The 27,411-nt window shown below is 29.4% G+C and overlaps 1 protein-coding gene across 1 annotated transcript; it reads right to left on the reverse strand.

Annotated features, from left to right (window-relative positions):
• Positions 1-13,279: 13,279 nt before the first annotated feature.
• Positions 13,280-17,254, reverse strand: LOC108450711 (probable xyloglucan glycosyltransferase 12). The gene is made up of 5 exons (XM_017748448.2): positions 15,686-17,254; positions 15,294-15,602; positions 14,889-15,179; positions 14,677-14,790; positions 13,280-14,544 (listed from the first exon to the last, which is right to left on the reverse strand). The coding sequence occupies exons 1-5, from the start codon at positions 16,436-16,438 to the stop codon at positions 13,924-13,926; spliced, it is 2,088 nt and encodes a 695-aa protein (XP_017603937.1). The 5' UTR covers positions 16,439-17,254; the 3' UTR covers positions 13,280-13,923.
• Between the last annotated feature and the right edge of the window lie 10,157 nt (positions 17,255-27,411).

The following is a 27,411-nucleotide window of genomic DNA, read 5'->3' on the forward strand; positions in this document are numbered from 1 at the left end:
TTGATGCCGAAGCAAATGCCAAGTCAAATACCGACGCATGTACCGTCATCAATGACGACACTGATGTTGACACCAATGCCATCATTGATGCTAGTATCAATGCCTAGGTTAATATCAACGTATCTGAATTTTACAACATCGTACGGTTATTCACCAATAGTGTCAAAAACACCCATAGCGTCATTATTTTATCAACGTGGGTCATCGGCACAACCAATTCTCTTAAAATGGAAGACACACGATGGGAGGCTAGGACGACACCGCATTCAAGCACAAATGAAGGCGATGGAAACGAAGACAAAGCTAAAGATGGAGATGAAGATAAAGACGACAGTGGAAATGAATATAAAGATGATGATGGAGGTAAAGACGAAGAAGATTAAGATGATTGTCATGATTAAATGGAGGAGCTGACACTACTAGTTGTGCGCAGAAATCCTATGCGTACCCATCAGCCCCCACCTTACGACACACATCCAGCCCAACGACACCGATGATGTACTTTTTATTTACTTATTGCGATCTAAATATAAATGACATCAATAAAAAAAACTATATATAATTTATTTTTTGTATATTTCTATTGCAACTCATATTTGCCTTTGTTAAATTCTAATATAAATTATACATAAATTTTCATATATAATATTTGATATGAAATATATAACTTCGGATAGGAGCATTTATTGAACTAGTAACAATTCCCTGAGAAATTGTAATTGGTACTTAAAGTAGCAATTTTTACATTATGTAAATGATAGTTAATGATGACAAATACAGTTGAAATACAAGTTAAAAAGAAAGAACATTTTTTTACACAAAAAATGAAGCATTGTAAATGCATGTTTTGAAAATATTCAATGAAAACATTAGTCTTGCGAGACAACATTTTCGACCACTGGGATTTTTTCTTTGCAATCTCACCTTTCGCCCATGCCTATAAAAGGGGGCTTCCCTTTCATACTCTATCATTCTTAGAACATCACCTCTCCTGACCTCGATCCCTCCACTTTACAATATTTCTCTCTTTTTTGTTTTCTTCCCCGCTTTAATGTTAAAAAAATTTGTCTTTAATAAAATTCCCAGTTTAAGGTATTTTTAAGTCGTCGATGATGCAATATCACTCCGAGGCACACACATTTCATATATCCTATCAAGATTGGACTATTACCTTCGAAACCTATCTTGTGGAAGTCGAGTTTCAGGGTTATTTTGCTTTGTACGATCATAAGTGAAAGTCTATGTAGATGTTTCAATTGATGGTCGTTATACGGTCATGAATCGAAGTATACCAAAGCAACCTGTTGATGGTCGTTAAGCAGGCACAAGCTCAAACTTTTTGGGTACTCGAAAATGTTGCCTTATAAATATCATATAGAAGTTTGAGAGCATAATCATAAGGAAAAACTGTGGGGCTTCCTGCTATAATCGGCATAATTTTTTTCTCAATTTCCATGCAGTCTGTATATTTAATCTTTCTTTTTATCCAAATACTGAGACCGTCATGGACACAAGTGGACTCTTAAGTAGATAGTGGCGGTTGCGATGCAGTAAATGTGATGCTCCTTTCGGGGTGACAACGGTTGTTGCTATTAAACAACCCATTAATAACTACAACTACTATCGCGCCGACCTGAGTTTGACATCTACTGTGCCGAAACATCCGCTCCCCGCCTGAGAGCTCTCTTGTGTCTACCTCATTGTCAGCCTTCGGATAAGAATGAAAGATTAAAGATACCATCTATAACACCCCAAACCCGGCCTAGACGTTATGGCTGAATCAGGCGATATCACATGGAATGGAATTTGAAATCGAATTTATCAAGTTAAAATCGTTTCCGTTTATTAGTTTTTATTTATCTTTCGTCAATTTCAAAAATATTTTCTCGTTAATTTGATTCGTTTAAAAATATATTCTGTAGCAGAAGCTTTTAAAACCATGATATTTAAAGAAAACCGTTCGCGTTTAGAAAAAACGTTGTATTTAATAAAACCGAGTTTTCATTGCAGTTCTAAAGTTCATGAAAATAGTTAAAATCCAAAACAAAGGCAAATAATCCAACAATACCAAATTACATCAAAAATACCCTAGAAAATAAATAGGAAATAAATAACGTAACTGAAATTAAAACAGTTCAATAATCATGTGGTCACCGTTGAGCCCTCTGCCATACCGATCCATCTAACTTCGGGGATTACCTGTGCAGATAAAATAGGAATGGGTGAGTTTACGTAAACTCAATGTGTAATCCTCACAGAAGACATACATACAGTCAAACAACAGATATCAGTCAAATGTAGTCTGGGCCTAAGCCCATTACAGATTCAGATACAGTTTAGGCCTTAGCCCATTCATATACAGTTTACATACTGTAACAGAAATCAATATACTACCCATCAGCCTCTACACATCATCTTTGACCACCCCTACATACCATGTGGAGTTTAAAACACCCACCCACCCCTACACACCAAGTTGTACCAAATGCAAAACATATCAGTAATATTGCAGCTGAGCTGCCAGATAATAGGCATTACACTTTCTCCAATAATCAATCATTCCACCCCAATGCAGATGCAACTAAACATTCTCAATCCATATATACAAAAATACATGCTTACATGCTAATATTCAGTTATTAGTCATACATACAGATTAGTAAACATGCATAAATTTAACATGCTCAATACATACATTGTATGTTTAGATCACACGATTTAGGGTTTACGTAGCGCTTACCAATCCTATAGTAGGTTTATAGTTGACTTGGGCAACTCGTGAAACCCTAGGAAACATTTTAGCTAAATGGGCCTACACGCTCAGATTAACCTTGCCGTGTGGTTCACACGGCCTGGCCCAAATTCCACACGCCCATGTGGATTATCCGTATGGACCCATAAGCCCGTGTGGCCCACACAGCCCAATTCGGTCAAGCCCGTGTGTCACACACGACCTACCTGGCCATCACACGGCTGTGTCTAGAGCACGATCTGGCCTTCGTCGACCACACAGCCATGTTGTTGCACACGGCCTACCACATGGGTGACCACCGCTCCTGTGGTGTTGACAATTTATAATTTTGGCTTTCGCTGAATCTCGTTTTTTGCATTTTTAGGTACACACATGATATCGAATTGATGCAAAATCACACTCGAGCCTATTAAAACCTAAAAACACGACAAAACCATACTCAATTTCAGTATTTACGTACGATTATACCGAAAACCCCAAACCAACTATAACAGAAACAAGTACTTACCGCTCCTCCAACACTCTGAAAGATTAACCACTAACCCGCAAGAGTAAAACCATGATTCCCTCAACTCGCTGCTACCCAAAATAAAAGTATAACCTTAATCAACATTACACTTGAACCGTGATCGCATCACAGTTACTGACCGGAACCTCCACTTAGACTTTGACCCTTAACCGTATCAAGCATTGCCATCCAAAAATCTGACTTCCATAAGATGAGTTTCTAATGTAATGATCTAATCCTGACAAGGCATATGAAATGTATGTGTTGTGAGACAAAGTATCGCATCCCCGGCCTATCAATTCTACCTATAATTGTTCGAGAATTCACCCCTAAAATCCTAACCCTAATTCTTAAAAAACCCTAACCCTAACAAAATTAAAAAAAAAAACTCTAACTCTATTAATTTTTTTTAAAAAAAGCCGAGCTGTGTGTGCTTTTACACATTATCCAAAACTAGCCTATTTCCCTAATTTTAAAAAAGGCCTAAAAAAGCCAATTAAAAAAAACGATGTATATCTTTAATTTAGCCTAAATATGCCTATTCGAGCAATAAAATATATTTAAAATAATTTTAAAAAGAATTTGAATTATAGGATAAATTATCTAGTTGGTCACTTAATATTCAATGCGCTTTAATTTGGTCACTCAAAAAAATCCTTTCAATTTCGTCACCCAAATTTTAAGACATTTTCATTTTAGTCACCCAAACATTAAATCATTAATGGCAGCTTACTATACATGTCAAATCGAGTCCATATCATGTTTATACTTTTATTTTGGTCACTGAAAAAAATTTTATTTTAAGTCTTTATATAGGTAAAAAAATTAAAAATTAAAGTGAAAAAAAGGCAGAAACTAAAATATCTCATTAAAAATTTTGTGGTATTCTACTTGTTTACCCCAATGCTAAAATTCTATTTTTTTTTCAAAATTGAAATTTTAAATTTTAAGACATCAAAATCAATTAAATAAATCATTGAAAATTTTTATCCCTTGCTAGTGTCAAGTGATTTGTTACTATAATGTTAAAATTAATTAAATTAATCTCCTCCTAAAATTTAAAATTTTATTTTATGTTTCCAAAATTAATTAAATTGATTTCCTTCTAAAATTAATCTCCTTTCAAAATGAAAGTATACAGATTATGTGGACATGATTTGGCGTGTACAATCAGCCACCATCGATAATTTAACGCTTGATGACTAAAATGAAAACGTCCTAAAAGTTTGGTGACAAAATTACACGAATTTTTTTGAGTGACCAAAATAAAAGCGCCCTAAAATTGGATGACCAACTAAATACTTAACCTTAAATTATATTAGGACAATCCTAAAAAATCATTTTTTAAGCTTCCAACAAAGATGTGACACTTCAAATTTTTTAAAAAATTTATGATTAATATCATACACTTTCTAGTACTAGATTAATTCTAGTTAATAACACTTTAACCCTAATTAGTGTTTGATTAATTAAATAAATCAACAAATAATAATAGTAAAACAAGGTTTATGAATTTTTTATTTAACTAGATTTATGACTTATGGTGTGGTGAGTTATAACTTAGAATTTTATGATTTATGGTCTTAGGGAAAAATTAAATTAGCATTTATGGGTCTAAAAAACTATATGGTTTATAGTTTTAGGGTCTAAGATTTTAGTGGTCAAAGTTTAAAGTTTTAAAATTTTATAAAAATATATAGATTAATTTTGTTAATTTTAGAATAAAAATAGTAACGAGAGTTAATTTGATATTTCTTAATGTATTCTATTATTCATGCACTCTAAAAATTTAGTGGGACATGTTATTATTGAGTACTTTTAAGATTATCTTAATTCAAGTTAAACTCTTTTAAATTACCCAATTCTCCTCCCGAGTTTAAAAAGAAAATCAAATAAACTATTTAGTAAGCAAATGTTAAATAAATTAAAAAGACAATCATACCTTTGTTATTATTTATCTATTCATTTAACTATTTTAATCACAATATAATGGAATTTTAGTGTGATAGATTAAGTTGATTCCTTAAATTATTTCATATAAAATTAATTAGTTGTCATTATTAAGAAGTTTTTGATGAAATCTTTTATTTATAAAAGTAAAATTTTATATTAAAGTTAATATACTTAAATGTATTTGTATAAAAATTATTAAACAATAAATAAAATAAAATAAAAAAGTAAAAGAGGTACCATTGCTAGCTTAAGTGGCCATGTGATTGCATGGTTCACTTTGTTAACCACTTAATACGATGATGTTTTTTTGGGAAATTATCGTCTCTTTGAGCACTTAGATTTTTACTAAAGTCGAGAAATAAATTTTCCAAAAGATGATACTCACTCGTTAAAAGGTATGTGATCTTTTGACAGGCAACATTTCATAGTCTTCTTGTGACGGGTTAATTTCAAATTCTTAGATTCGAGTCTCACTCAATGTAAATTATATATAAATTTTCGGTCTATATTTATTATGATTATATTCTGTTGTACGTGGAATTTATATAAAATTTATCTTAGTATAAGTTTAGATATATTTTAATTATCAATTTAATTGTGTTTTATAATGATTAATTTTAATTATAGTTAATTAATTTTTTTATAATTACAAATTATAATTTAATAAAATTAAAATATTTTTATAACTAATAATTTTTTTAGTAAAAATAATTGGATATACCATAACTTGTGCTATAGATATTTTGTAGTTGATACCACCTACAAAACGAAAAGACCAATTTTCAAAGTGAATATGACTTTTCAGTTGACTCAATGATTTTTTATTTATTGGGTATTTGGCTCTTTGCTTTTTTCCTTTTCCCGGAGAAAATATGAAAACAAAATCTTAATTATTGTCTCAAAAGGTGTCCCGCACTGGGTTGATTTGTTTTTGGATTCAACCTACAATTTATTTTATTACTTAAAATATTAATATATTTTTAAAATTAAATTTGGATAAAATAATTTATTAGGGAATAATATTTAAAGTCTTAAACCCCATCACAAATTTATTTACTCTACAAACTTATTTATTTTAAATTAAATGATAACATTACTCTTTATTAACTAATTATTATTTTATTTTTTCTAATTAGTTTTAATTTTTTAATTATTATTAAATTAAATTATAATTTGTATTTTATTATGGTACAATTCTTTGTTAAATAAAAATATATTTTTTCAATTAATATATTTGAATTAATTATTATAGAATAAATTTATACTTATTTTACATATAATAGGACGAACATAAATCAAAATAAATACAGATTGACAATCTATACATATTTTACCGAAAGTAAAATTTAAACCCGACATCTTAAAGTTTTCAAAATATTAACCTTGCCATTAAACTAATAACTTGTTGATTGTAAACTTATTTTTAAAAAATAATTATCGATGGTAATTATATAATGTTGTTTGTTTTAGTCTTTTGTTTCTTTTTTAATATTTTTTACATAAATACATGTCAAATATTTAAAACTTAATTTATAAAATATTTTAATCAATTTCTTTTCATTAAGACATTCTAATTTGTTTTATATAAAAATAATTTAATGAATTCATCTAAAAAAAAGTTCACATATAAATATAAATGTTAATTTTATATTAAATATTGTTATTAGCTTAAGTTGCTTATTTGCTTAACACAACAAGTGCAATGAAGTGCTAGACTACAATAGCCACTATGGTTTGGCACTATGATAAACTATGCTAACAAAAAATACCAAAATTTGTCTATATAGATCGGTTTTCTCATGTCCACGGAGCCTAACTTGGTGAGAAATTTCAATACCTTTAGTTAACAATATAACAAGCGACCCACACTCCGTCGCTCTCTAAATATAAATACCTCACCTTTATACCTAAAGACTAGAACTCTCGCATTCAAATCCTCCCCTTGAAAACTTGGGCAATAAACACTCTCAACAGCGTTTACATTTCAACATTTGCACTCTCTAAAAAAAAAAAAGTTCCTTAATGAACAAGTTCAAATGCTCAAATTTAAGTGATCTCAATAATCTCTCTTACAAAACCTAGACAAGCCATATAACATATATTTAATTCGGCTTGCTATCATAGAATTTAATTGAACACAAAATAACTACTTGAAATAGCTATTACAATATCAATAATCAAAGTACAATTAATCAAAGATTTGATTTCCAAAACAACTACATAGCCTTCATCGATTCTCCATGTTATAAGGGTTGATTTGATTCACTTGAATCCAATTCAATCTTCAAATTACCAAGGATTGATTTTCATATATAAACCAAAATATCTTCAATAAAACAACAAACAAGTATTAAAATTGCCTCATTGGCAGTGTGTAGTTGGCACTATTGAGTGCCACACAGCAACTATCGGTACATTTTACCAACATAAAGTTATTTGATATATTAAGAAAATTAACACCGAATGTAACCATGTTGTTCAATATATAAAAAAGTTGAATACAATAATTTGGATATCTCATTAAAAAAATAAGAAATAATTTATTTTTAAAATAAAATCAATTTAACATTTAACACATTTAAAAATTAAATGTTTTCAATTCATTTTTCAATGATTCATCGAACCCATCAAATTTGCATCATAATTATATTGTTGTTACATTATAATGATATTAGGACATTAGAAACGAGATAAAATAATATTTAATTCTTCAACTTGACAATTTCTCCTATTTTGATACCAAAATCTTTTTAGTTTACATTAGTTTGAAAATTAACAGTTTTTTTTAATTTAATCTAAGAACTTGATTTCCATTACGTGACATTTTAAAATTATATCATATCATCATTTGAAAAATTTTAAAAGTTTAAAAAAAGTATAATTTCGTTATATTTTTATACTTATTTAAATTTTATATAAAATTATATTTTAAATAACGATATTGTCACATTAAAAAATCCCAATATAAAATAAAAAAATAAAAAAACTGTAAAATTTGAGCACTCATCTGAACAAATAATTTCAAAGATGAAACTAAAAAAGTTGTACAGTTTAAAGATGAAAGATTGTTCCAATATGAAAGATTTAGCTGATAAATATTTATATTATATCCATGGAAATTAGCTTGGAAAGATAATTCAATGATTGAATTGAAATAAAAGAGGGAAGAGAAAAGGTTAGGTAAAAGAAAGAAAGAAACAAAAACGAAAAGTTGAGAGGAAAGAAAGCAAAGACTGCAAGAGCAGAGCAAATATTATCCCCGTCATATCATCTTGGATTCCACAATTCATTTTAATTTCTTTTCATGTCCACACAAATGGGTGTAGCTAAACTTAGATTTGAAGTTTTATAGAAATCAACTGGCAGCTCAAGTTTGTCACTCCACTCCGCTCTCCTATCAGCTTTTATGTTTATAAGATTATATAAATATGTATTGATTTTTAGTAAAGAGTCTCACTAACTCAAGTAAAAATTCATTTAAGAGTTTTAATTGCTTTAAAAAAGTTTTAATGGTTAGAAATATTTAATTAAATATAATAACTATCTATTTTCAAATTTTAATTTAATTTTATTGGAAAGGTAACTTATAAATTTGCTGGCGTTATGTCTAATCAAATAAAAACGAAAGGCGAAAGACAAGTGGGTAAATGTTGTGCTGTTGGGGTTCGGAGAGGTTCGCCTCCCCATTGCCGACAGCCTTTAACTCAGACCCCACACCTCTCTCTTAATCATGTTATTACCTATTCCCCATTCAAGGATGAGCCCTAGCATTTCTTTTTTCAAATTTATTGTTGATGAAAATCCAAATAAATTATACCTTAAGATTTTTAAATTTAATTATTTCAAATATTTAAAATTATTAAGAAATTTATTTTAATATTGGGTAAAGAAATTATTTTTTAATATGTAAAATGGATATAATTTGTGAATAAATCAAAATAGAACAAGTAAATCCAAAATCGTGTTTCTTTATTGGTTTTGAATTTGTTCATAACATTTATATTTTTAAAAGCATCAAAATTAACTCTCTTGTCACATCTTGATTAGTAAACAGTAAATTTTATACCTTAAACACTAATTAATAAGTAAAAGAAATAAAAATAAAATTTAAACACTAATAATTTTGATTAAATGATATCGATATTAATCAAAGTAAGATTAAATTGATAAATAACATTATTTAATAAGTGTAAAAAGTAATTGTTTAGAAGCATATGAAAAATTTACACCCTAACTAACATATTATTTATATCCAATTCCCCATGTCATAGTCTTTTCCCATGTACATCTCGATCAACGTAGCTAACCTGCCAAGGCTTTCCATGTGAAGCGCAAACATGAAGCATCAACATAGCCAATGAACACCAAGGGTTTGAAACAGCTTGGTTTCACCCCAACACCACAAATAAAAAATGTATGTAGGATTGATACATTGTAATCCCATTGGAGTTTGGGGGTTCATCATGGGTTCCATTAGCAATTGAATTGGAATAGCTCAAGACCCAAGAAAAAGGGATAAAAAAAAGCTTTTACTAAAATGAATAGGTTATGGTAACGAGAAGATAATCATAATAATAAAGATTTAAGTAATGCAAATGAGATTGATAAATCCTATAAAGGATTTTAATTCAATAACACCTAGAGATGCAGTGCACATCTTCATCTTCATTTTTTTTCCTTTTACTCCTAAGGTCTTTTAGCCAATTCCGACTTTACTAAATCCAACCTTATTTAACCAAGGGGTTTATTTCAAAACTTTTGAGAGTTTAAATGAAAATTTTCAATTTTTGGTAAATTTATACTAAGGGTACTCTAGTTAAAAATTATACTAAGGGTACTCTAGTCATTTCAAATTTTGAAATTATACTAAGGGTACTCTAGTCATTTCAAATTTTAATAAGATTATTATTAAATATAATTTAATAAAATAATAAATAATTTAATCATATTTTAATATAATTATTATTAAATATAATTGTTTTTATATTAAATTATATTAAAATATTTCAAATCATCTACTTAAAAATTATACTAAGGATACTCTAGTCATTTCAAATTTTTTCCTTGTGCTAATACAACATCATCGTTCCATTCAACCAAACACAATAAGATTATTACGTTCTATTCCATTCCATTCAACCAAATAGTTGAATTACAGATTATAGTCCTATTACATTACAACTCTATTATATTACAGTAAACCAAACGTAGTGTTAATGTTTAATTACAATTTTCAAAATTTTAGGTTTAGAGTAGATTTATTTTTCAAAATTTTTTTGAGAATTTTTTCAGAGCTAAGGCACCTTGACTCTGAATACCCATCCACCTCAGCATATTACGTTAAACTCTTGGGACAGTTTGGTTCATTAAAATTGAATAGGGTTGTAATGGAATAAAATTGTAATTAGTAATTCAATTATTTGGTTGAAGGGAATAGAATAAAATTGTATTAATATTCTTATGTTTGGTTGAATGAAATAGACAATGTAATAGCATAAGGAAAAAAAGAAATGACTAGAGTACCAGTAGTAGAATTTTCTTTAGGTAGGTGATTATTGTTATTAAATTTTAATAAGATTATTATTAAATATAATTTAATAAAATAATAAATAATTTAATCATATTTTAATATAATTATTATTAAATATAATTGTTTTATATTAAATTATATTAAAATATTTCAAATATTTTATTTTTATATTTCCGAGTCCAAGTTTTAAAGGACTAATCTGAAAATTAATTTTATTTTATTATTCAAGGTTGAATGGAATAATAATTATTTGGTGATACCAAATAATAGGTATTACAAAAAGAGAAGTAATAAGAAAATAATAACATTTTATTAAATGAGTATTACGTCCAACCAAACAAAGGAATGATTTACCATTCAATGAATAAGGGGAATGCAACTAAACATGGTGTTAGATTCTTTGAATTTTATTCGTATTTATTATGATTTAGATTCAAATGTATTTCAACTATCTCTTTTATCATAATAGTTGATTATGTTTATACTTATAATTTTACTTCAAAATAAATTTATTTTAAAAATGTTTTATTTTTAATAATATATTAAAGTATTTTATTTCCGACAATTCCTCGAAAATTCAAACTAATAATAATAATTGTTGAAGATGGATTAGCATAGAACCTAAAGAATAAAAAAGAAGTTGGTAAAATGGTTAGGTCTACTACAACAAAATTCTACGTGAACAACAGATAACTTTATTTTTCCCCAAGAGCTTGTTCAAAGCTCTATGTCACATGCTAAAGCATTAAGAAAATTGGTAAAATATATAAATGATTAATAAGCATTCTTGTCCTTAATTGAAATAAAAAATAATAATTTTGAACTAGTGGCGCAATTACCGAATATTCGCACGCATAAGACTTTCTTCATTATTTATTTGCTTTTACATGTGACCAAATCTCGGGATTGAATCCCTCTGCACCAGCATTACCATCTTCATAATTTTCTTTTAAATTATTACTATTTTTATCAAAATGAATTTAGATAATAAATAAGTTGAAATGTGCTATTAGTCCCTACACTTTTATAGAAATTGAGATTTAGTCATTGCATTTTTAAAGTCGTCTTACTTTTTTTAATTTAAAACTCTTAGTCTATCATTATCATTGTTATTAGTTTCTGCTAAATTTTTTTCAATTATAACATTATTATTTCCTGTCAATTATAGGACATGTCACATGGGGTAGCTTAACCAAAATGTCAATTTGACCAATTTTAATAAAAAATTACAATTTTAATAATTAAAATCTAAACAATTTTAAGATTTAATTTCAAATATTTAAATATAGAGACTAAATTCTCAATTTTTTCAAATACAAGTACAAACAACATATTTTAATCCCTAATAAATATTCATAAAGTCATTTATATCCGCTTCAAATCACGAATACAGTATGCTAAACTGTCCACAATTGTCATCTTATTTATAAATGATTCTTAAAAAGTCGATGCATTAATTTTTTAAAATATTTTGAATAAAACAATTAGTCATGTTCATTTTATTTTGGCCGAAACCATTATATCTTCATAAAAAATTTTAATTTTAAAGACAATATTATTAAAAAACTCCAACATAAATAATAAAATAGAGATAAAAGAATCCAGACTATATATATATCTATTAAAAAATAATTATAGTGAAAAAAGAAAGTCCAGTTGGAATGTTTCACATCGAGATCAGAAGTGACAAAAAGCATCAAGGCATGTGCAAACCCATAAATAACAGTTTTCGTTACCTTCTTTTCCACTTCTTTTTACATTCATTTGTGAACCTTAATTTTATTAAGATTATTACCTCCAATTGGAATAGATTTGCTAAGAAAATCAAATGTAATTTTTTTAAAAGAAAAACTTCACTTTTTGTTATTTAATAAAAGTTAGTGATCTTGAATCAGTAATTTGATTTTAATTATGTATAATTGTAATGCATAAATCTTGGGTACCACTATAAATAATTACTATGTTTGAGTTTTGTTATATCTTGTAGAATTTAAAATTATGTGTTGTAATGACAGTTTATATTATTAAATATGATATAATATCTACAAAATTATAATTCTTTATAGTTATACTCACTTTCAATTACTTTATGGCGTCTAAACACATACTTACTATCAAATATTAGATTATGATACAAAGAATATATTAAGTAAAAAATAAAATTATAATTTTTGTTAGGTAAAACACAAATCAGGTTGGGTTTCTTCATATTTATTTTGAATTTTATAGACTTTATATAAAAGTATTAAAAAATAAAACAACCCATAATAATATTTATTATATTTTATAAAATAATAATCATTTTCTAACTGAATTACTCTTACACAATTTATAATTATCAAAATGGAGGAGAGATTACTTCTTGGGGCCAAGCCGAATTCAATGAACAAAAAATCTGCTGTTAAAAGATAAACCCAAAATAAGGAGGAAAAAAAAAAAAAAAAACATATTCCACGTGCGCCTTTCAACTTAACAGATGAGTTGATGCCTGTCTTAGTTGCAGAACACCATGGATTTCTGATTTCATTTTCGTAGCTTTTTAAGAAAAATGTGCACATATATTGGAATGTGAACCAACTGCATTACATTGCATCCCAAGCCCACCATAAAATTGTGAAACGCCCACCCCCCAACCCACTCTACTCCACGAAGACTTCAATTTAATCCTTAAAATGGAGGTGTTACAAACATGCAAGCCGAAACGGTATCCGTTCTTTGAGCTGCTTAGCTACCTCCTCATCAACTTATCCCAGACATGACCAGAAATGGTGATTTCTGTTCATGAAATTTGCGGATTTTTTTTACACAGATTCAAAACAACATAACCAAAACACGGATATTTATCACAATGACATTTATCATGTCTCAAACCTACAAGAAGAGATCCAATACGCTACCCTGCATTATAACTGTAACTACCATTATTTCTTTTCTTACAAAAGAATCGACAGAAAACCCAAACAAAAATTCTCACATTTACTGAAAGAGTGTCCCCGTCTTCAAGTAAAGAGGTTTTCATCTTGTGGCTGGAATATGAACCAGTCCAAGGGTAGATGGTGACATAAAAGAATACTTGGGACTTCTTCGAATCTACAGTAAAAAGTCCATTTGGAACGGTACTTGGATTCTGTGTCGTCCAACTGTATCGAGATTTTCCTACTAAAATCTCTAATCTGTCCTTTACATAACCTGCTCACCAATCAAGTCTAAACCAACCAAAAGGAAGGATATACCTTGAAACAGCAAGAAATAGAAATGGATTCCCTGTGCAGACAGTAGGCTCCTAGCTGATGCCGTTAGAAGAAGGAATGCTAGTGCTAATTCCTTTGTATATATCCGATTATGCTTCTTTTTCCTAGCCTTTTGTTCTTGCAGGATTTCGGCTTTAATTTCATCAAGATCAGGTTCTGGTCCCCGAAGCTGATGTTTCGGGTCTTTCTCAATCAACGACACAAGGTCACCCTCCGATGATCGACCCAATTTTTTTGTAACAACCCACTCGTATGCATTACCAAGTTGGAATAGACCAGAGATCATAGCGTTGAACTTGGTCACTGACATGGTGTTCTCAAAAAGAAGGTAAGGTACAATGAATGGGAAGGATTTCGGGGCCGGAAGGATGTTGAGGAATGACATTAAAGCAGGGACGTAACAGACAACCCATGCTGGAAGCTCAGCCTCAGGAATAAACATCGTCATGGGGAGAATTATGCAGAAAAGAGTGAAAGAGTAAAACGGTAGGATCAGTTTTCTTAGCAGAAAGAACAGAAATATCATATTGAATTTCTTCCAGAAGCTAATCTGCATCGGTTAAAATACGGAACAAGAACAAAGTTAGGAATCGGAAACTTGGAATCAACACAGGAACTATTGAATTTGACAAAATAGGATCATTGTTGCATTAACCAAAGAGTGCTTCAAAAATGTATTCACCTTAGCATGGATAATATCAGGCAAACAGAGACGGAATAATTGCATTGGTCCGGAGTGCCATCTATGCTGTTGCTTTCTATAAGCTTCATAAGATTCAGGAAGTTCACACTGACACTGAACAGATAATAAGAAAACAATAAACATTAACTCTCAACAAAGTGAATAACTGCTAAATTCAATTGGCAATATTACATATTAAACTCAAGCTATACCTCGACATCATTGAGAAAAACAAATTTCCATCCTTGAAGATGAGCACGGACGGCGATATCCATGTCCTCAACTGTTGTCCTCTCAAGCCATCCACCGGAATCCTCCAAAGCCTTAATCCTCCAAACCCCGGCAGTTCCGTTAAAACCAAAGAAATTAATCAGAACACCATTCACTTGTTGCTCAACCTCAAAGTGAAATGACAAATTTATGTTTTGCAATCTTGTTAGCAGATTCTCATCCTTATTCACAAAGGACCACCTTGCTTGAACTAACCCTACATCCTCATTGTCCTGTAAGAATACAACCAAAATCCATCACTTCAACTAATCCTAAAACATACTAACTTGTTCTTGACTTAACCAAATTGCACTCAACTCAAGGTAGAGGCAGTTAATTTTAGTTACCTTAAAATGGGGGATGGTTCGTTTGAGGAAATCATGGGTCGGCTGGAAATCGGCATCGAAAATGGCAACAAATTCATAGTCTTTGACATAACTACAACTCATGGCAGACTTAAGATTACCAGCTTTGTAACCATCTCGGATTATTCGATGTCGATACACAATGTTGGCACCTACTTGCTGCCATTTATGCACTTCTTCTTCAATAAGCAGTTGAGTTATTGGATCATCAGAATCATCCAAAACTTGAATCAAAATTTTCGACTTTGGCCAATCCAATTTACACACTGCAGCAATGGAGTGTTGGTAAACCTGCAAAAATCAAAATCAAATCCCAATCATAAACAAAACAATGGGTTGTTTTTAAATGATAAATATTTTTTCATGGTTTTTACCTCTCTTTCATTACACATAGGGATTTGAACGAGAACCATGGGGAAGAAGCCATTTTCGCCGGTTTCAAGATCCGCAACAGCGTCTTCTTTGGGAATTGGCTTGATTTTTTTGACACGGATCCAAAAACAACATAAACAGAGGATTAACCTATCTAAGCTTTGGATTAAGAAAAGGACAATGCAGACATTCGCGAGGAACTGAAGCGGGGGAGCAAGGAACCCGACCCGAATCAAGACCCAATTAGAATATAGCCAGTCGAAGAAATCTCTAACACCAAATGGGGCCGTGAAAATGTACTGTAATTGAAGATTTGAAGCACGGAAATGCCAGCCTTTATAATACGCAGCAATCTCGAAACCGAGTAACAACAAAGATAACCAAAGGAACACTTTGATGCAATTATAAAACCTGGTTTTAACGGTTTTGTTCTCGAAGGAGGAAGCGCTTTCGGTGTCGGTTCGACCGGAGGCGACTCGATGGCGGATGGCTGGACCGATACTGGCCAATGTGGAGGCAACGGAGGTTAAGCAACCGGCGGCGCGGTGGGCCTTTAAGAGGAGGACCCACGTGAGTTGCTTGGCGTTTTTACCACGCGCTTTGGCTCGCGTATCGGTTGGGTTGTTTCCGATGAGGAAATCGTCTTCCGATGGACCTTCCAGCTCGACCATCGACCATTCTGGGTTGTCCATTTTGACAACCACTGGGGTTCCTTTATGACCACCTTTTGCCCACCAATCAGACGATGGCGCCATTGTTGGTTCTTTCTCGTCCTTGAAACTTGGCTGTTGGTTCGATCTTGACGGCGAACGAATTGAAAAAACAAAATATGGTAAAAAAAAAAAACTAAAAAATTAACAACATTATTAATTTATCAGGGGAAAAAACAGAAGCCCGGGAAGAAATCAAACGAAAAAATAAAAGCTTTGGGTTTTGAAGATGAGCTTCACGGTTCCAAAAAAGCTCTCTTCATTGAATCACGGGTTTAAAAACCCAAAAAATGAAAAAGAGAGAATTGGGGAAATGGTGTAACAGTTCAACATGTCCGTGATTGTGATTTTCTGGAAAAATAAAAGATTTTTTTGAACAATAATTACCATAAAATCGAAATAAGACACAATTTTGACAATAATCTTGGTTTACGTCCTTTTACTCTTTATGGATACAAAATCTTTAACAACAAAATGACATTTGAAGTTCCGACAAGGACAGAATTTCCCTTTTTGATTCTTCTCTTTCCCCCGTTAAATTTTAAATAATAAATCCAGCAACGACCTATAACAACATGAACTGGAACCCTAGTAATAATAAATATCATCGGACGAATGAATTTCAGAGTGCGCCGGCGGTGAAAAATCAAGAGATTTTTCCCGCGTGTGAAAGGAACGGCGACCTTCGATCCTCTTTCTTTGGGTTTGGCGTTGTTATTTTCGCGTGTGATTAAACAACCAATAAAGATTCTGAAATTAAGTTAAATAAATAGATAAATAAATCAAATCTGAGTAAATGATTACGCGCGCAAATGTAGGCGAAGCTCCACAAAGTTTAAAGCAATCTTTAGGGTAAACTTCCAAAATAGTCACTTTTGTTTACCTTAAATTATATTTTAATACTTATTTTTGAAATGTTACATTTTAGTCACTGAGCCGTTAATTACCGTTAACGGTAAGCTTACATAGCAAGTTAAATCATCATTTCAAATAAAAATTTTAGGTTAATTTATACAATTGTCCCTATATTTTTTTTATTTTAAGCAATTTAATTTTTTTCCTCTTATATTCTTTTAATTTTTTATTCTCTTCTGCTTCTCCATCTGTCTTCCTCCCTTCTCCATTTCTTTTAACGTGGTTTTTCTATATTTTCCATTTGATAAAACTAATCTTTATATTTTTATTTTTTTGAACAATTTAATTTTTTTTGAGTAAGATGAGCTTGTGGACTAGTTTTAACAAATGGAAAACATAAAAAATTACGTTAAAAGAAATGAGGAGGAGAAAATAGAGGAGAAGTAGAAGATAATGGAAAATAAATAAAAAATAAATTACTCAAAATAAAAAAATATAAGGACCAATTGTAAAATTTAACCTAAAATTTCCGTTAAGGTAACCAAAATAACTATTGTAATAGTTTATCCCAATCTATTTAACAAAATGGTTCTTCTACTCTATATAAATTGTAAATTTAATATATATATGTATATATTAATTTCCTCAATTTTTAATTTTCTACTAATCAAATTTTTACATTTTAATTTTGACTTAAGTTCATTACTTCAAAATTTGCTATTAATTTCCTTGTAAATTTAATCTTTATTAATATCTATACTCTTGAATTTTAAAATATCAATCACGACTCAAATGATAGTTAGATCCATGAATTAAAATGACGAGATTTTTTGTGACTACTATATGAAAATAATAAGTTGACATGGGATTATACACATGATAGTATGTTTACCGATTAAAGTACCTAGAAGGTCCTTGTATTATAAGGACTAGATCAAATTAATCCCTTTATTATTCGTGGATCAAATTAGTCCCTATACTATTAAAAAGAATCAAATAAGTCCAAATTGTAATAGAGTTAACATTTACCATATTAAAAATATCTTGAAAATTATTTGTTTTAATCGCAGTTAATTCCAAACAAAAAAAATTATTTATAGAACCATAAAAATTTTAAAAATATTAATTCAATTAAAGAGTGAATAATTTTTAAAATAGTAAATGTTAATTCTATTCTAATTTTTTAATTCTTTTAAATTTATTTTAATTAATTCTTTCATAAAAATTTCTTCTAGAAGTGTTCTTAACCTAATGGTGTTTATTTGCAAACTCGATTTTCTCAAATATACAACTAATCTCCATGTTCCAATCTCGTTGTCTCTGCTTCAATCCAAAGCTTTTGAATTTGACTTATAATTTCGATTTATGAGAAATATGTGTTTGAGGATTAAAGTGATAGAATTTATAATTGTGGAGAGTTAAATTTGTTAAATTATTTAGAACTAGAATTAAATTGATAGAATGTGTAAATGCTAAGGACTAAATGTGTTATTATACTAATTAAAAAAAGCCACGTGATATTTTTGTTAACTATTTAATAGATGGTGATCGAAACAAAAACGATAAAAAACTTTAGTGACAAAATTGGAACTTTTTGTTGGGTGGTGACCAAAATAGAAACACGCTAAGGGTGCATCTAGTTTACAGAATCTTAAATTACATTCCGTAATAGTATTACGAGAATGTAAGATTATGACATAATATGAGATTAACTTATTGGTTCATTTGGGTGGAATGTAAAATTCAAGTGTTTGGTTAATGGAATATAAAATTAACTAGAAGCACATTTTACTTAAATGCCTTTGTTATAGAGTTTGTTTTTTAATCAGTTTAGTTTTAATAATTTTTAGTATCAAATTCCATAAAATCATGATAAAGTATTACAATTTTTACTTTTTATTAAATATTATATATTATTAAATAAATATATGATGTTAGAAATAAATTTATAAATCATAATTATAAGAATTCATAAAATTGATTGCAACATCAACCATAATTATAATTATAATCATAATTAATATATTAATAAATAAAATCAATAATTTTAATTTTAATTTTAATGCATGACATTTACTGATTCATTATTAAGAATTTTTGTTTTGTTTCTATTTAGTTTTAAAATTTATTTTAGGAAAAAGTTTAAATTGATCTAAATAAAGTGTAAATTGGTCCAAAATTTTAAATTATCTAAGAAATTGACTGACTGTAATCTAAAATAACTTAAGGAATGAGCCGCAAATTGGTCTAAACATTATTTTAGATTACACACGTAATGTGAGATTATGGGATGACTAGAATGTTAATAATCCAAAAACTGTAATCTTATTCTAGAATGTAACATTATGGATCGTAATGTTACATTCGATGAACCAAATACTTCTTAATAGTTGGGAGATTAATGGTGTAGTTTACTCTATTATTTTTTTCCTTTTGATATGCGTAAATGAGTTGATATCATAAATCAACTTGACAATAGCTCAATTAAAATAATTATTTAAAAGCCCTTTTTTTCTTTTACTATTTTTATAAGAAATGTTTAAATAAAAAATTAAAAATAAAATATTCAAGAAATGATTGTGAGATCTCAAATACTTTGAAAATTTCCTTATAATTTAATTATTAATTAATTTTTTACAAAATATTATTAATATTACATTTTCTTACTTATATTGTAATTGTAAGTGTAATAAATTGAATGTTAATGGGGCAATAAACCTAATTAGAAACCAAAACTTGAAATCCAGACATAAATATTCAATCCATTCACTATTCAAATAAATTGGCCCAAAATGTTGAGTAAAAATGGGCTTAGCCGACATTGAAAACACATTAACTCGACAATTAGGCCTAGTCTACTAGGTATAGGTGGGTTTTGAAATTCGGAACTCAAAATTTAGCCCAAAATAACATTTCCCAAAATGTGTATTAGTTTTATTAGTTTTTTTCCACGCACGTGTATGTCTTTAATTTAAAAAAATTGTAATATATATAAATTTTCTAATATTGTAATAAAAATAAAAAATATTTTCTATGATCATATCTATTTATGAAATCAAACTACAGAACATAACAATAATAAATTATTGTTCTTTGTAATTATTTTCAAAAAGTAAAATTTATAGTTACTTAAATAATTTATTTGATTTTGATTGAAAGTTGACTTTTTAGAACAAATAAAAATGTTAGGATCTAATTTTGTAATTTTAATAAAGGTTCTTAGAGGGTTTAAATTGTGATTCAAGAATGTTGAACACCTTTAATTTAAATAATTTAATAAAACATGGATGGGTTTAAAAGGAATTTAACCATTCACAAAAGTTATAAATCTCTATTTTGTCTTTTAAGTCCATTTTATACACTCTTGATTATTCTAATTGAATGAATGAATTTTTTTTTGTTTATTTATTTTAAAATTATTATTTCAATTAGAAAAAAAGGTTAGAAGCAAGTTTGTTCATTTAAATGAGTATTATGTTTGTGATTAAAATAAATAATTTATATATAACCAATAATTTAAAAGAATAATCGTTTAATGATGACAATATGCGTTATCTAAGATTTAATAGTTTTATAAAATTAAATTTTAACCAATATGAAATTTTTAATTGTTAATTTCTTTCAATTTTATAAAGCCCATAAGTAGTAGAGTGTATAATTTAAGTATTTTAAGTAACACTCTTTGTCCGATTCGATCGTCGGATTCGAGTTACAAGATGTTATAAATATTATCGGAATAATTTTAGACAATCTAGCATAATCCAACCAATCACATATGCAAACAACTGTTGCTCTCATTCTAAATATATATTACAATTATTTCTGAGTTCCATACAAGCTTACGAAAGCTCTTTCGTTAACCTGAACATAAAATAGGATTAAATTGTGAAGTTTGAAAAATCTCGGGCCGACATCACGACACCATGTTTTTTCACGTCGCAACGTAGTAATTCAGTAAGTTACGTTGTGACATTAAATCTCTCCATGTCACGACATCACTCAAAGTATATGAAAGAAGAAGATCTTTATAATCTTAATGATGTAGACTTAAATTTAGATGATAATAAACTTGGTCAAGAACTAACAAATGATGATAAGAAGCATATGTTAAATATTAAAGATGGAATGAACCAACAACTATGCACTACAACAATTAGATAAAATTGCATATGATGGTTTTTTTCTTACTATTTTATTAGTAATTGTATTATCATCTACTTTTTTTACTAACATAATGCATATATTGATTTGATTTTAATTTTTGTTACTAGTTTAGAAATTATTTTTATCATATTAATAGTTTTTCTTATAGTAATTAATATTTTTAAAATATAAATTATGTAATTGTGTAATTACAATTTGTACTACCAAACATGACATAGGGAATTACGATATAATTACATTTTGTCAGTCATACATGTCTAGGGAATTATATTTTTTGTAATTACAAGAGAGTATAATTACTTACTTTGTGCTGTCCAAACAGATCTTATCTGTGCGTATATAAATGTTAAACTTTACTATTAGTCTCTATACTATGAATAAATTATAGATTTAATCAATACACTTTAATTTTATCAATTTTAATTCTTGTATTTTTTGAATTTTAAAATTGCAATCCTAGCTAATATATTGTTCAATTATTAAGTTTTGTTATTTCAAAATTTGATGCACTAAACATATTATCACATGTGTAATACCGTGTCGGTTTGTTGTTTCTGATTTATTCTAAACTTTATTAGGATATTGGTAGTTCTAGTTTATTGGCAACAAGTCCAATAATGCTTATGTATAAAATATAAACATTTTATATCATGTCAAATTTATTGATGGTTTTAATCTTGGTTGTTTGAATTGAATTGGACTGGCTGGACCAAAAATCAATTGGGGTATCGATTCAGAGAGAGACATCATAATGATTGAATTGGTTAAAAATTGGTTGAACATGACTTTTTATTTTTTATAAATTTTTAATAATTTTTTAATCTAACCGATTAGACCAGCAAAACAATGATACAATGGATTCAACCACTAATTTGACTCCGAAACCCTAGTTTCAGTACATATATTATCTTCTTTCATGCATGGATCAACAAAGAATGTTTTAACCTTAGGTATCACCTCACTTCTTTTGCTTGTTGCCTGCTTGTTGCCGTTGCTTAGTGCAAAACTAGTATGAATGATAATTTTTTTTGGTACTTTTTATGTCTATTTTATGGATTTTACAGTTTATATTTAAGGTTAGTGATATCTCTCACAATAATATTATTTTTAAAATTTGAATTTATATTCTTATTTAAAAATGCAATATGTCTTATTATTCTCCCTAGGCCCATTATTGGTCTTAGTTGTGGATGTAATAACAGCTTCATGTCTCCATATTGGACGTCAAATGCTACCCATAGATCGACCTATGTACTAGTCATGATGTTGCCCTTCCAGTCAAACTCTTGACAAACATTACGATAATGAAAATATGCAAAATAATTTTGGGTGGAGGGGCTTTCCATAAAGGTATTGTTCCGTAAAGATGTGTGTTTTCGTGATGGTGCTATTTTTTAAAAGGAATTGTCTTAACGAGAGTAGTTATGAACTAAGATATTTGAAACAAATTAGTTGTTTTGAACAGAACATGAATTATTTTGGATAAAAACCATTAGGAATGTGAGTTATTTAAAATTTTAAATAATAATTTGATAGTTGTTTTAAATAAAAACATTTCTCTTAAGCATAATTATTGGTTTACCTTTATTATTGTTTAGAGTCATCTTTGAGTACTGTAAAGAAATGTTCACCTTCAAAAGTTTTGTTTCTTAACTCCGAAGAGAGTCTAAGAACGCCTGTTACAACCATTGAAACACTGGAGTTATGTTATCGAAGAATTGATGCGTGATGGAAACACACAGCCGGCCATAAAAAGATTTGCGCTTAGGCTGGTTTTAACCCAAGACTTCTAAACAAATAGGGTTACTCTAATTCCCCATAAATCCTCAGTATGCTATAGGACATAGGTTGAAATTTACTACATGCAAAACTCTTCAATAATCATGGGTTTTCATCACGCACTAGTTGTTCAGTGGTGTGCACTACAGGAAAATAGGGTTTTAGCGGCGTTTTTAGCGGCGTTTTATCAAAAAACGCCACAAAAATTGTAAAACACAGATCAATAGCGGCGTTTTTGGTAAAACGCCACTAAAAACAGAGCAATAGGCACTTTTTGTTAAAACGCCGCTAAAAACAGAGCAATAGCGGCGTTTTTGGTCAAACGACGTTAAAAGTCGGAGCAATAGCGATGCTTCCGGTAAAACGCCGCTAAAAGTCGGAGCAATAGCGGCGCTTTCGGTAAAACGCCGCTAAAAGTTAGAGCAATAGCGGCGCTTTCGGTAAAACGTCGCTAAAAGTCGGAGCATTAGCGGCGCTTTTGATAAAACGCCGCTAAAAGTCATATAACCCCTAAAATCCTAAACCCCCAAAAAATCATGAACCCTAATCTATAACCCATAAACCCTAAAAACCTTAAACCCTAAACTATAACTTCTAAAACACTAAACCCCAAAAAACATCACATGGATGTTGATGTGTATATACATATATATTAATGTAAAAGCTTATGTTCATATAATAAATTATGGAAGCAATACTTAATATTGATTAAATTTATTTTTGGTTTACGGTTTAATATTTAAGGTTTAAGGTCTATGGTTTAGGGTTTTATGGTTTAAGGTTTAATGGCCATGGGTATATAGTATGTTAATCTCAATTGAATCATATTCAATAATTAAATCCTAAACCCTATAATTAATTATTGTTATCGATAATAGATATCTTGATTTTGATAAAAAATATTTTTATATATTAATAAGGTGTTATATTGTTTAATGGATTGAAGGGATATTTTGTGAAAATGTTTTAAATGATAAGTTTACCTTTAAATTTTATTAATAATTTTTGTTTATACTATTTTAGTATTTATCTATACTGATTAATTAAAATATATATTTATTTATCTGAACGAAAATTCTCTGCACTCATTTGTGTCTCCACGTTTTTCATTTTCTTTTACACAATTATTGATATAACATCATTTTATATTTATATATTGCATGGATACATAAATATTTATATTTATTCAATATAAAAATATATTGATGTATTTATTTTTTAAATGTGTATGATTAAATCAAAATTAAAGTTTTAACTATACATTTAAACCACAATTAGAATTTCACGTCTACAATTACACATTAAATCGAAATAAAAATAAACTCAAAAATAAAAATTTAAAATTTAAAAATTTAAAAATTTAAAAATTAAAATTTAAAAATAAAAATTAAAAACTTAAAAACTTAAAAATTAATATTTTAGTCCATATTTCAATTAAAAGTTCAATATTCAAAATTTAAAAAATTCCAAAGAGAAAAATAAAAAAATTTGTTAAAATTTTTTAAAATAATATAATGGCGTTTTAGTGAAAACGCATAAAATTTGATAAGCCTGCATTTGAGAATCAGTGTTGCACTAGAGAAAAGCCATTGGGAACGATCTTTAAACGGATTTTAAAGTCCATTTTGAAACAATATAGAAGCCACGTGCTTCAGACGCCAAGACACCAATCCATTAAACCTGTGTTTTCGCTTATATCCCTAAACTAAAAGATTACCCGAACCCCATTTCACTCACTTTCCTCAAAAAGCCTTAAGAACACAATGTCTGTGCTTCTCAAATCCTTCCTTATCCTCTCCTTTCGCCAGAGCTCTCCTGCTTTTCCTTCCATTCTAACTCCAAAATCGCTTCCAAGGAACCGTCGAACCCGAACCCTTTCCTCTGTTTCCTTCCACTTTTCAATCTCCTCCTCCTTCCGCTTCCCAAAACTCCCACCCCATACCCCTCTCTCGACTCTCTCGTTGGGTCTCTTGTACTGCTTATTGTGGTGATTTGTCTAATCAAGATGTGGGTTTTCGGTCCGTCTTTGCGGTGGGTCGCTCTCCACCGGTCCATGGCGGCCTTACCTTTTTAATCTCGAGACCACACCGACATTGTCCGGTATTTACTTATTTTCAACTTTTTCTATAAATGAAATTGTGAATTTTCATCCCCGATTCAACCAAAATACAGACCCGAACCAAGACATCCGGGTTCGACTACTCCCCTTTGAACAACTCTTCCCGATTACCGTCGGTTTTTCTATATGGCTGTGATTCCGAACATTGGCTTATCATTTTGGAATTCCCAGAACGCCCAAAACCTTTGAAAGAAGAAATGATCGATACCTATGTTAAAACCCTCGCTTCTGTTGTCGGCATGTTTTTAAATTATAATTATTCCTTCAGATTTCATTAAATTTTGGGTTTTATTTTTCTTTTTTATTTGTTCTGATCTTGTAATGAAGAGGAAGCGAAAAAGAGAATATACTCTGTTTGTACAACGAGGTATACTGGGTTTCGTGCTATTTTTTCTAAGGATTTGGTCGAAGAACTTAGAGGTAATTTCATTTCTCATTTACTAGGGTTTAGGGTTTACATGGTTTTCCCTTTTTCTAGTGTAATTGGAAGAAGAAATGGGTTTTCTGAAACAATGGGTTTTTAGAAAGAAAAAATAATAAACATTGGTAACTTGTATGTGTCCTTGAATTTTATTGAAGGAAATATTTTTGCTTTCTCAGTTTGATCTTTTGGTAAAAGTAAGACCTTCATTCTTTTGCATTTGCATTTTGCAGGAAACTATAAAAGTAATGGTTTTCTCAAAGTTTCATGCAATGAGGGCTTGAATCAAATGCGTGCTGCGGTCTGTGTCTTTCCTCTAGCTCATCTTTTCCTTGTTCTTCTATTCAACATTATGTTATTAATTTAAGCTGATTAAGCCTTTTTAGATCTGTGACATGGTAATCGTTGCTCGACTTTTAAATCTCACTTTGGTTGTTCCAAAACTTGATAAGACATCATTCTGGGTAATCCCTAGGTAAATTTATAATTCTGGAAAGGTTGTTTAGTTCTTTCTCAGCTGCTGTAAATTGTCTTTGACTCATGATCTGTTTGGCAGTGATTTTGGTGACATTTTTGATGTGAGCCATTTCATTGATTCTCTAATGGATGAAGTTCAGATTATCAAAAGGCTGCCAAATAAGTTTAATAGGAAATATGGGTTTCAAGCTTTTCAGATGTCTCCTGTTAGCTGGTCAAATGAAAAGTACTACTTAGAACAGGTTTGGTTGCTCGTTATTAATTACTATTTTTAGCTTAAAAATATTCATGTCAAAACACTCAAATTATCATAGCAAAAAGTGGTGTACCATCTGTTTAGGAGACACAAAGTAGTGATTAGTGAACCCCAAAGATTCACACATCCTACAAATAAGATAGAAAATCTGTGTCTGCGACTTAGATATGAGAACTTCTCTAAAGTATAATGTCGACAGGAATAAAAATAACAATATGATGCCTTCTGCATTGGTAGGCAAATAACCAAAGTATGACCATGGTGTACCCTTGCCTTGTTTTTTATGAGTTGCATCAAATGTTTGCATTAGTGATGACAAGATATTAATCTACACTTTTAAATCTATGAAGTATCTTGTGATCTTAATATTATCAGTTTCAAGAATCAGGACGCAATGATACAAAAATGTAACTAGGTAGTTACCCCTTTCTTTCAAGTATGCATACCCTTGGTGGAGAGAGAAAGAGATAATGTCTGAAGAGAGGAGACAACAAGGGTTGTGTCCTCTAACACCCGAAGAAGCGACGCTAGTTTTGCAAGCATTAGGTTTCGATAAGGAAACTCAGATTTACATAGCTTCTGGTGAGATTTGTGGCAGTGAACGGAGATTGGCATCGCTAAGAGCTGCATTTCCACACATTGTGAGATTTTGACCCTGTAAATGTTTTGCTCTGGACATTTGTAAGGTTGTTTAAAGCCTGGTGAGAGCACTGGGTTTCTATATTGACAACTTTTTCGGATATCTTGATGATAATATCTTATATTTTACATGGTTATGATTTAAGTCCTTATTTCATTGATATCTTTATATTTAATTTAATTTTATTATTTATTTTAGTTTTGATTCTAAATTTTATTTTTATTTTAATATTTTTAGTTAAAATTTAATAGAAAATTTTATATTTATATCATGGATATTATTCTTCTCAATATTTTGATAATGAATT

The sequence above is a fragment of the Gossypium arboreum genome, chromosome 5, assembly GCF_025698485.1.
Source record: "Gossypium arboreum isolate Shixiya-1 chromosome 5, ASM2569848v2, whole genome shotgun sequence".
Lineage (NCBI taxonomy): Eukaryota > Viridiplantae > Streptophyta > Magnoliopsida > Malvales > Malvaceae > Gossypium > Gossypium arboreum.

Excerpts from the sequence above, each read along its gene's own strand:
- LOC108450711 (XM_017748448.2), bottom strand. The coding sequence starts at position 16,438 with ATGGCGCCATCGTCTGATTGGTGGGCAAAAGGTGGTCATAAAGGAACC. Across the intron at positions 15,180-15,293 it reads GAACCATCCCCCATTTTAAG|GACAATGAGGATGTAGGGTT; the intron begins GTAACTAAAATT and ends GTATTCTTACAG. Across the intron at positions 14,791-14,888 it reads TTTTTCTCAATGATGTCGAG|TGTCAGTGTGAACTTCCTGA; the intron begins GTATAGCTTGAG and ends TTATCTGTTCAG.